General features: G+C 37.9%; 1 protein-coding gene across 1 annotated transcript; it reads right to left on the bottom strand.

Annotated features, from left to right (window-relative positions):
* Positions 1-1,456: 1,456 nt before the first annotated feature.
* Positions 1,457-10,790, bottom strand: LOC108674591 (guanine nucleotide-binding protein subunit beta-2-like 1). The gene is made up of 8 exons (XM_018162557.2): positions 10,693-10,790; positions 5,263-5,369; positions 4,757-4,854; positions 3,537-3,647; positions 3,001-3,072; positions 2,448-2,582; positions 1,912-2,163; positions 1,457-1,668 (listed from the first exon to the last, which is right to left on the bottom strand). The coding sequence occupies exons 2-8, from the start codon at positions 5,366-5,368 to the stop codon at positions 1,483-1,485; spliced, it is 960 nt and encodes a 319-aa protein (XP_018018046.1). The 5' UTR covers position 5,369; positions 10,693-10,790; the 3' UTR covers positions 1,457-1,482.
* Positions 10,791-11,464: the final 674 nt, after the last annotated feature.

Below are 11,464 nucleotides of genomic sequence, written 5' to 3'. Positions count from 1 at the left end.
AATCGCAGTTAACTGCCAGCATCCACAGCCGAGGACAAGCGATTGCAAGATCCCCTATATATACAGTGGGGGGAAATAAATATTCGTACACTTGAAAAATCGTATTTTAATGTATGTAAGTACACAAACTTAACAGGAAAAGTGATTTAAATTATGTATAGAGACGCATAGTATTCAAAAATACTTTGCATTGTTTTTTGTTGCATTGAGATTTAATTTCCTTTGATAGTATTTTTGAATACTATGCGTCTCTATACATAATTTAAATCACTTTTCCTGTAAGTTTGTGTACTTACATACATTAAAATACGATTTTTCAAGTGTACGAATATTTATTTCCCCCCACTGTACCTCTTCAATACGAATGTTAATAATAATACAAAAAGCATTTCTACGCTAACGATATCATTTCTCGCTTTCTGCAATGCGGTGTGTTCTGTTTTGTGCTCAAATAACGTATTCAAGTATTAATGACAAGTGCTATAACGAACAATGCTTCGAACATCTCTATCATTTTATGAATATTCGCCCACATCTCTAATCTGAGCCATGACCATCGGGCCATTGTTCACAACTGCTACACATTTCTCTCAGTCGTAGACAATTCGGAAAAACATACAACGACCCGCTATCGTGAATAAATCTCGACTTTAACCATTGTCGAGGAACATCTCAAGAACGTTTCTTTTGGCGACTTCAGTTCACGAGCTGAGACTTCCGATTCATGGGCAGGGTAACAGTGCGGTCAACATCGTTTATCAACTTCGCACTTCCTGCGATTAGCGTAACGGATCGAGATGGTTGTAAGCCATCGCAGCAGTTGATGGTCATGACATGGCAAGATTAACAAAAATTTCGTTATAAAATTTAATTAGTTGGTTCACCGCGGCACCATCGCCACGGTATACCATGACCTAAATCCTGGGTTTCCATACACGCCAAGCGATAAGGGGTGCTCGAGTTGTACCAGCACCGAAACTAGTAACCACTATCCGTTACTACTACTTCTAGTGACGGCTTGAACATTATGAAATGGATATCAACACATTTTTTTAAGAGGCTTTTATTAGTCGAGACTTACAGCCCTTCGTCACTCACAGTGCTAAGCTCGTCACGTACCATTAATACCCAGATCGAGAATTTCACCACTTCAGGTTCCAAATCAGCTCTTCTCGTTGAGTGAGAAAAAAAATCAAAGTACACAGACGAATTGATGAAGATAACGAGCCTCAAAATTTAAATGCAATGCTCGCAATTAGCCAGAATTCATTTGTTCTTCACTGTCATCAAATTAGACTATTGTTGGGAAAGTGCAAAAATTTTGTATCTCCAAGACTCTCTGTTCTACTTGTATCCGCAGCTAGGACAGTCACAATGGGCTCGATTGTGGGTCCAGATAACCCCATCGTTATTGTAGGCATTGTCGAGGCGAGGAAATGTATAAATGAAAGTCTCATCAGACCAGTTTTTTTACTGGAATATTTAAGAGCGCGCAGACACGCTGACCTGCCAGACCCTGATCTTGTTATCGCTGTAGCCAGCGAAGAGGGTCTGGCCGTCGAAGGACCAGGCCATTGACAGGCACTGAGGAAGCTCAGCCTTCGAGTTCGAGTTGTGGGAAATGACATCAGGCTTGAGCTCGTCCACCAGGTTCTTGCCCTCCAAATCCTAGGACAGAAAAAGTCAACTTTATTTCTCACCGTTTCTTCAAAATGCCGAACGATTGATGAAATTGCAATGAAAGCCGTTTCGACTGCATTTTATTGAACTATATCTGATCGAAAAACGATGCTATGCTTGTAACGGAGCACAAGTAATGTACTGAAATCATACATGTGAATCTTTCATACCTGGCTGAATAGTGAGGAATGACTCTAGGAGAAAGCAAATAAAGTGTAGCAATAATCTTACCCAGATCTGGATGGAAGGTCCAGTAGCGGCGCACAGCCAATATCTGTTGGGGCTGAAGCAGAGGCTGTTGATAGTGTGGGGGTGGTCTAGAGTGTAGAGATGCTTGTCATCGTTCAGATCCCACAGCATGGCTTTAGCGTCCTTGCCACCAGAGGCACACAGGGAACCATCGGGAGACACGGTCACGGTGTTCAGGAAGCCGGTGTGGCCGTAGTGGTTAGTTTTGAGCTTACAGTTGGTCAGGCTCCAAACCTGTGAACGGACCCATCATGTTTGAAATCAGATCATTTAATGCGCATTTAATCCACATCCGTGATACTAAACGCTATCATAATGATAAGAAAGTTTCAATCTAACGACGATAATAGAACGCTTTCAGAAAAAATAAATTTTCGCTGCATCGAAGTGTTTTAAAAGGCCAGAGCGCATAAACAACATAGCGCATACACTGGTAGGGAGCCGCTGATTCATGAGAGCTCTATCGGTTAATTTTTCCATTACTCTCGCCAGTTAGTGCATAAAAACTAGTTGAATACCTTGACGGTCTTGTCCCATCCCGAGGAGACAATGATGGGGTTGTTGTTGGAAGGCGAGAATCGGACACAGGACACCCAGTCCTCATGGCAGTCCTCAACGATGGTGTACTTGCACTGAGCCAGCGTGTTCCACAGCTACGAGTTTAAAAAAAAAAACATTAAATAAAGCTACTCGGGGGGTTTCTTCCTCATTAGAGGTTTAATAAGAGAACGTTCTAAAAGGAGGAGTCGGACCATAGGATACTTGTCATTCTAAACAGTTGACAGTATTTTGCAAAAGTAATTTGCCTATGCAACAATAAATTTTCAACTCCATTAGCATCATTATTTACTTGGCAGATGAACTGTCATCGGGAAAGAATTCAACATTCAAACAATGCAATTTCATGTTAAAGTATCATTCGCGGATTCATTCAAATTCAAAAACAAAGATTAGATTACAAAACTGACCAATTCGTGGTCAAATAAACGCATGCTCACATAAATGCAATGAAACAATTCATATGGAGTTTCTCATGCAAGGAACTATTCATCAACACAATCAAATAAATACCTTGATGGTTCTGTCGCGAGATCCAGACACAATCTGCCTGTTGTCGGCACTGAAGGCGACCGAGAGCACATCCTGCACAGAAATGATTAGGTCTATGAACGGAGGCCAGTGGGTCAACCATTTATTTTGCAGCAAAATAATTTATTTTACCTGCAACCATTCTAACTAGCAAATATGTACACTAAGTTCATTGATGCGAACTTCTTTTCACCCCTTATTCTAATTTTTCTCTTCTGGTACGTGCTGCTTCATGACACAAAATGTAGTTGTGTAGTTCCTATTGTAGTTCCCACATGTAGTTCCTATTGTCAAATAACCAGGCATTGTAACCCAATTAGTATCCAGAGCTTCAAATTAATCACCGTTGAGCTGCCCACACGCAGAACTAGACTGCTTCAATTACTTACACTTCATTTACTTACACCGCAGCACTTCTCTTGTATTTCAATAAAAAAAAATATGAAAAAAAGGTTTCAGCTTATGCAAGGCCCGAGTCGATTCACGAGACGCTGAGGTCTGACAGGCGCGGTGCCGACCTTGGTGTGGTGCTCGAAGCGGCGGGTAGTCTTGCCAGCAGCCAAGTCCCACAGTCTCAGGGTCTTGTCCCAGGATCCCGAAAGAGCAAAATGTCCATCCAAAGACAGCACCTGGAATTGTCAACATATTAACATCCTGAAATTAACAATTTTAAAACATTAGGTTTTGACGATAGAATCTGGATGCAATGCATCGGTTGACAGTGAGGAGCAATATAACTCTGGGCACTCAGTAGCCAGAGACTCAAAAACAATAAGTGTTTGAGACACCGCGAAACGTCAATCGGTAGAAGACACTAACAAGCGTAATTAAAGACAACTCAACAAGTGACAGATCTCAGATTAATTATTGCAAATCTTTGCAGACAGTTGCTCATTTTTGAGCAAACTTGGGATCATACTTTTAACTGTAGCTGGAGTTTTCCAAAGGATTAGCTTAAAAACTAACCTTCAGCGACACCAGTAGTCACTCTTGCACTGTTTGATGTCGGCACCATCAGACGCACTTATGCACAACTGATGGCGTTGTGTGCAACAAATGTCATTATACCTAAAATTCACTATCTACAAATGCTGAAGGTGCGAACACAAGCAAATATCTTGAAACTAATATAGTATCAGAGTCCAGAAAAAAAATTAAATTTATTCCTCGTATTGCACTTGCACTTATCACTGAAATGTGTACCAACCCTCCTGAGTACTACTGGCGTACAGACTCATAAATTGCCAGGCTTGTAATGCTAGTTCTTAGTTAGGAAGCTAAATCATACAAAATTTAAAAAACCTTTATGTTGTATTAACATATTAAATTGATACCAGAGTTGAAATTGAGGCTGAACATAAAGTTTAGGCAAGGATAACATTAAATAATCATAAAAAATTAGTGAAGTTTATCCCTCTATCAATGACGAAAATTTCTCAAACAGGCCCCAAGAATTTCAACAAAATCGAAAACTCACTATGGATTTGGACATGAAGATTTCTGGTTGTCATTTCTTTGATTTCGTTGCATTACAATAGGTATTGAATGACTAAAGGACAATTTGGAAGACCTAGTTATAAATCTATAATTTTTAAATGGGTAGGTCTTTATTTTACCTAATATTGGCACGGTATTTTTTAGAGCCTGGGACTGTATGCACTTATATGTTACATATACACAACTATTTCAGCATATGAAATAGAGTTGTTTGTGAAATTAATTTTAATGCATTTCTTACCACATCAGAGATGAAGTGGTTGTGCCCATGAAGGCGCTTCTGGGGCACACCATAGTTGTTTTCATCCCTCACAAGCTTCCACAGGATCAGAGACTTGTCTGGAGATGTAAATAAAGTTATTAATAAAAATCGTTCATGAGTGAGCTGTCTTCATACCAGGGAAAACTAATTTTCCAGATGTGTGTATTTTTTTGCACCTATCTCAACAGCCCTTCAGACCATAAGATGAATGTTTTCTTGGAAAATCAGAAATACTCTGAAACACCTGTGCTCAATACTTGAAGAATTGTCACTTTGTTTAGATGTTAGGCCATGGAATCCAAATCAATTTAGGCTGGTAATTAGGAAGGTGAAAATAATAAACGAGACAACAAAATCCTTTTTCCTTAGCTACTTCCACCAACCAATGACAAACTTCTCTATTTCGTCTTGACAGTTACAAATGAAAAATTATCAAGCTCAAAAAAGATTCTTCAATATGATTAAGATGGACAATATAGACTTACCTCGTGAAGAGGACAGAATCATGTCAGGAAAGTTGCGGCTGGTAGCAATCTGGGTGACCCAGCCGCTGTGACCCACAAGGGTACCTCGAAGCTGCAATGACTCCATTCTAGAAATAGAATACAGACCAGTTAACTATCTGGAATTTGAAGCAAGTTGGACATGTCAAATATCTCTCAACAGTAAGATGGAGATGATGATCTTGGCAAGCTTGTGGTCACTACAATTATGTTAACTGAATAAGCTATGGCAATGGTAGATTGGATGAAAAAGTTATGGAAGTATAACTGCTGTCAAAGATGAATCAATCAATAGGTTCAGCACTTGTCTTTACTATAAAATGGGAAGCCCAACTGACAAATAACAGGCAGAAGGAATAGCAACAGACTAATGCTAGAGATAAAAAAAATTGAAATAGATCAGAACCTCAGCTTCCATCCTAACACTTATTTTACAATTCTATAGGAGGTTTATGTTCTTCAATGCAGCATATTGCCAATTTTTCTGCACTTTCAACAAATTTGTGGAACAGGCTTAGCTAAATGAAGAGCTCTATCCCCTAAATTACCCAGTAACAGGTAACAGCAAAAATTTTTGAACAATTGACTTTTGAAAAATTTCCAGACAATTTCAATGCACTGAAATTAATAAGATAGTTCCCTAGTGTTAATGAGCAGATTAAGACAAATGCTACAATTCTGCATTAACAAATTCAAAGGGTTGACTTAAAACTGTATCAATCAGAAAATGAGTCTGTGCATTTGCACAATCATCTCCACTTCAATTTGCAATTTTTTAATTTTCTCTCAACAGTATAAATGCAAATATTGAACATTCCATTTTCAAATGTTTCTCTATTTTAGACTTCCTGGTTTATTGATGTTGCAAATGCTGCAACTTACAACTGTATGACATACACCATTACATAAATTCACAATCATAGGTGCCACATCATGTAAATTAGCAGTCAAAACATAATTTTAGCAGTGCAGCATAAATTGGACTCCTTGAAATCTTTATCTATTTGATTATATAGGGGCTTGACAAATAGAAATCCACAAAATATATTGTCCACCAACAGCAAATCAGTTTCAATTATCTGAGGTATCAATTCATACTATTTGTGAATTTTTTCACAAGTAATTTAAAATCATTCTTCTGTTAAAACTCCCTCTAGCTCTCCTTTCAAAGACGATGGTGACAGGCATGAACTTCTGACTTGCATCTCTAAAATTGACCATAAATGCTCAATAATATTCAGGTCTGGCAATTCTGATGGTCAAATAAGATGCTCAATTTTATTATAATTTTCCTCCTGCCACTTTTTAGCAATTCCAGAGGCATGGATTGGGGCATTATCAACTTGAAAGATGGTGTTCCTCTTCAATAACAGTTTAGCCTCTTTGCAGTTGAGAGGTTTGTCATTTATTATAGGCTAGAGTATTGAATCAAAGATCTACCAATAATATCTGAGCAGGGATCAAATTTCAATTCAGTCAAACAATCAAACATTAAGATGCCACATTTCAATTGTTCATAACATCTTCATAACAAAATGCTAGAATGCCTCCATAAATAACATTTCCAAGTGCTTTGTGCATGACTTTTCCAATATTAAAATGGAATAGACTATTTTGAAAACTTTTTCCTATTAATGTATATAATAACATTTATTCCATCCTAATATTGGATAAGGTCATGCACAGACCATTTTGAAATATTATCTACATAGGCAATCCAGCATTTTATGTAATTACACAGGGGTTGGATCAAAAAGAGAAATGACCAGCATTTTGATATGAAAATTTCTGAACATTTTCTAAACAATGAAAATGACATATTTTATTGTTTGACTGGTTAATTAAAATTTTATCCTTGCAGATATTTTTAATAAATTTCTGATTTTTTCTTTTTCAACCATTGGTGCTTTGGAAGTTCTCTTAGTGCAAAAAAATAAACAAAAATAAAACAGTTATCGCCCTAGAATCCACCTTCTGCAGAGACTGTTAGCCAATATTAGACTCCTGCATTTGGAACTTTCTTCCATTTGAGACAAGACGCTTTGTCCTGGTTTGTAATAAAAACCAAGACAATTTTCAGCACTCAATGGGAATTCCAGGACGATATCAAGACAAGACGTCCCAGTTAAAATAGGAGGTTAAAAATTGTGCAGAATTTATATCTTTTATACAATGGACATGAAACAAACCATTTATTGTGACATTGTTTTTTGTTTGTACAATAACTTGAGAAGTATTCATCGACAATTCCAATTGTGGGCTTGGCAATCAAGATGGTTTTTGCTACATATCATAATTTAACATGGCACTTTTACATGACAAGACAAATGAAAATTAATGAAAATTTGCATATTTTATAATTTTTCCTTTGCAATGTTGAACTGTAATGCACATTAAATATATTTTTTCATGCAGAAGAGTAAAGAAAAAGTCAATTACAAAGTTTATCATTAAATTAAGTTTTCCCTAGTTAAGGGGAGCGTCTGGGGGTAAACAATATCTCTGATATCACCAGACGGATCGATTCAAAATTTGGTACACATATGTAAAACGTAATTCTGTTTTTTTTTTGTTTGTGCGAATTTTTCAAATTTAAAGAAAAGGTGAAATTCTTAGAAAACAGCCAAAAAGGGGATACTGTAGAAAGTCAATCACAACAATCAGTCCTATGATTTTCAAGCTAGTACAACATCAAGACATATATTTGATGTGTAGACTATATCTAAAATCGTAACTTTGGCTTTTTTTAATCTCATTTTTGTGGGTGTGGAAGCATTTTTGTTCAAAAATTTTTTATTTTACTTCTGCCCTCCCCCCTTTTTGCAAAATAAAATCCAAACTATAACAAATTCAAAAAAAAACCCCTTAGTTTGTAGATCTTTTATTTGCAAATCAAACAGTGTATGTATCATTGATGTAGATTCAAAACTCTAGGAGGAGATAGGTTTCCAGTGACAATATGTGTGAATGTTTAGTAAAGCCCGACAAAGTCCTGGGTGCCTTGAAATCGGCATTCAAGACTGCAAGGAATGCGACTAAATGATACTGGAGCTCAATTTCGGTCAAGGATGGCGAGAGCGACAGTGCGGGAACCACCCCGTACAACTGCTGTAAGGTTACTGGAGGTGAGTGTTTGTAGACTAGCTATATATATAGTGCAATATGGGAATCATTCCTTATGTTAAATGTGAAAGAACTCCCCCACCTCCCTCCCTTGCAGAATCTGTAGTGAACGCATAAATCAACGCACAGAGATGATTTTGGTGCCATTGGATAGGTCAGAGTGTCAGCCTTAAGATGAGACTGAAAACTGGAAAAGCCAAAATTGCCAATTTTGGACCCAGACGCTCCCCTTAAGGTCAATCAGTTGGAGCACTAGATGGTCCAGCAACCATGTCTCGAGTGACAGCCCTTGCACTGGTTTTATTAGCATTTGGGCTCGGGTATCTTGCGATATGTGGTGTAACACTTCCACCTGCTATATGACAGTAATGGTAGCTGTTCTGAAGGATGTGCTCCCTTCATTAGCCTTGTAAATATTGTGAGGGGATGGCTTTTTGCTCCATGTATTTTGTGTTGTCATTTTGGGAGCACAGCCATGCACCACCAATTTTGTGCACAAATAAGCCCTGAATCAAACGCCTTGGATCTCTCCGGACCTACACCAATCATCCGTGCACCACTCGGCTTTGTCCTCTTCCGGCCTTCACCACCACCTGCCGTGCACCACCAGGCCACGGAACGAATGACTTTGAGGCATCGTTAAATTACGTAACTTTACATTCACCGCATCTGAGGTTAGGTTTCAGATAGCATAGTTCTGTTCCAAAACATAGCATAGTTCTGTTCCTTTGACCAGTGGCCGTTTGACCCACGGTCTAGATACAGACGGCTTGAAGTGTTGAAGGCTACGTTCCTGAAGGCAGGAATCATGATGGTCCATCACATCCAGGGTAGTGGTGGTCTTCAGCAGGCAACCCATCATTTTTTCTCTCATGAATTTCTCCCTAATTCCTTGAGTTTCATCATTGCAGATCATCAATTATATATAGCCCGTGCACAAATTGTTTGCTAAATTGTCTTCCAAAATAGCTTAACAAGAGCACAATTGAATTATGATTCATAATTGGTGCTACTGTGCTAGTACCGTTTTCATCTGCTGAGATGTTATGTGCAACCCACTGCTCTATCTGTGATTTCTTCGGCTGTGTTTCCCAGTGGTTCCCTGTTAATCAAGCATGATAAACCTAAGGCTGGAATCATAAGGGATATTTCTGCTTTTCTGGTAGACTGGTGGTTCTCAATGGTGCTAAGAATTTGCATATTTACCATGTGTGTGCATCATCGCTGGGGTTATCCGAGTGTTTTGCCTAAGCTAGTGTTCAGTCTCATTGCTGTGTCAGTAATTCACAAGTTACACAAGCTGTGAGCTGGTGGACCCAGATCCTTATCTGTGCTTCAGCCATGAGAACAGGCAGGAAACAAAGGGGAGAAGAGTCCTTTGCTCAAGGACTGGTCATGGATTCTGGGAACTTGGGAAGTCTCCAGATTCCAGAACACGTGAACAACTTTGTGAGCCTTTTGTTGTATAGCCTTAAAACCATTTCTTCACTATGTTCTACTGATCACCCACCTGTATCATTCTTTCATTTGTCATTAATTTATCATTTATTGACTTAATATGTAATGCATCCCTAGGTACATTGTTTGCTTCCTAAACAGAGGAAAGTTAATTTCTATTCAACTTTACGGCGTTAAAAAAGTTTCATATCTGACTTTTTGTCAAGAGTTTACCAAGCAACAGCAGCACAGATTGATGATCTAGGTATATTATTAAACAAGATGATGAAATAATACAAACGCTTGAATAGGAATCGACATTTTATAGCCATAAATTGTGTTACCTAATGACTGGGATTGACTGCCACTGCAATGTAGAATACTTCGATTTCAAACGCATTAATCTTGACAATGAGTTTCAAATTAGTAAACTAAATGAGTAGGTAGGTACCTAATTCTTCATCACATTAGGTGATTAACTTACGAGTTCATCCGCTCATGTAAATTAAAATTGGAAAGTAAATACTCTTAGACGGATAACGTAGTGCTTTTATGCAAGTTGACTGGCAGTTAAAAATTTGAAATTGATAGTAGTTATAGTAGATACAAAAAGTGAACGCATTTAAAAGTGTTGACAGGTTTTACAAATACGTCAATACCTAACTTCCTAAGTGAAGTGGCCGGTGGCGCCAACACATGATCATGGTAAAAAAATAGGACCTAATTAGATACATTGTCACAAAAGGTCGTGTAATTATAATAAGCTGTTATGATACGACATGTTACGCTTCATTTAGATTAAAGTTGAACACCGCACACATCCAATAATGTAAAACTCTAAATTTTACTTACATTATGAAGAAAAATGCCGCGTTTTAGTAGCCAATATCAACTGCACCTAACGCAGCAAGGAAGGACCACGACTTAGAACTTAGATACCGATTGTCGATGTTGCCAGAATCTTGACACCAGGAGCAATGAAATATCATATGCAAAAATATAAAATAAAATCCCGCAAAGACTTGTGTTGAGTCTATAGTGGTAATTTACAGATTTATTTAGCTTGTATTATTAACTCTATTATTATCATCAGTTTTGGAATAAATTTATTTGTCTCACGTTGACGTTCACTATTTTCGGAGTGGTGTTCGTATTCATGAAATTGTTTCATATGATATAAGTATAACTTTGGCTTGCCAGTAAAGGACAAGAGATATTACATTCGCATAATATTACTTAATGGTATACCATCAGCGGACTGCGTTTGAAGCAGCAGATTTAATCTTGAAATTTGATATTGATTTGATTGATCGCTCATGATTTAATTTATGAGTTGTTTGGTTGCGTAAATGTTGCGTTCTCTCGTTTTAATGATAAAAACTGAAACGACTCAAGAATCTGTGATAATGCGTCCCGCAACGCATTGCTAGTGAGAACTTGTGCTCTAAATTTCATGCAAATCCTTTCAAAATTGAGGGACTTAGAAGCTGTTCGGTTGCCGTTCGCTATTGAGCCTGCTGACAAGTTTGCGCCTGAGTTCGGTATGTCTATCCAGTGTACCTGTGAGAGAAAGCATAATCGACATTCAATCAAATCTCATGACTAATGTAGAAGTTTAGGAGAA

This window comes from Hyalella azteca, unplaced genomic scaffold, assembly GCF_000764305.2.
Source record: "Hyalella azteca isolate HAZT.00-mixed unplaced genomic scaffold, Hazt_2.0.2 contig10021, whole genome shotgun sequence".
NCBI lineage: Eukaryota > Metazoa > Arthropoda > Malacostraca > Amphipoda > Hyalellidae > Hyalella > Hyalella azteca.
The sequence above is the reverse complement of the archived record's forward strand: the minus strand, read 5'-3'. Positions and strand labels throughout refer to the sequence as shown.

Coding starts and splice junctions, on each gene's coding strand:
- LOC108674591 (XM_018162557.2), bottom strand. CDS start 5,368: ATGGAGTCATTGCAGCTTCGAGGTACCCTTGTGGGTCACAGCGGCTGG. Junction 3,073..3,536: donor GCTTCGAGCACCACACCAAG/GTCGGCACCGCG, acceptor ATTTCTGTGCAG/GATGTGCTCTCGGTCGCCTT. Junction 2,164..2,447: donor GATGGGACAAGACCGTCAAG/GTATTCAACTAG, acceptor GTCCGTTCACAG/GTTTGGAGCCTGACCAACTG.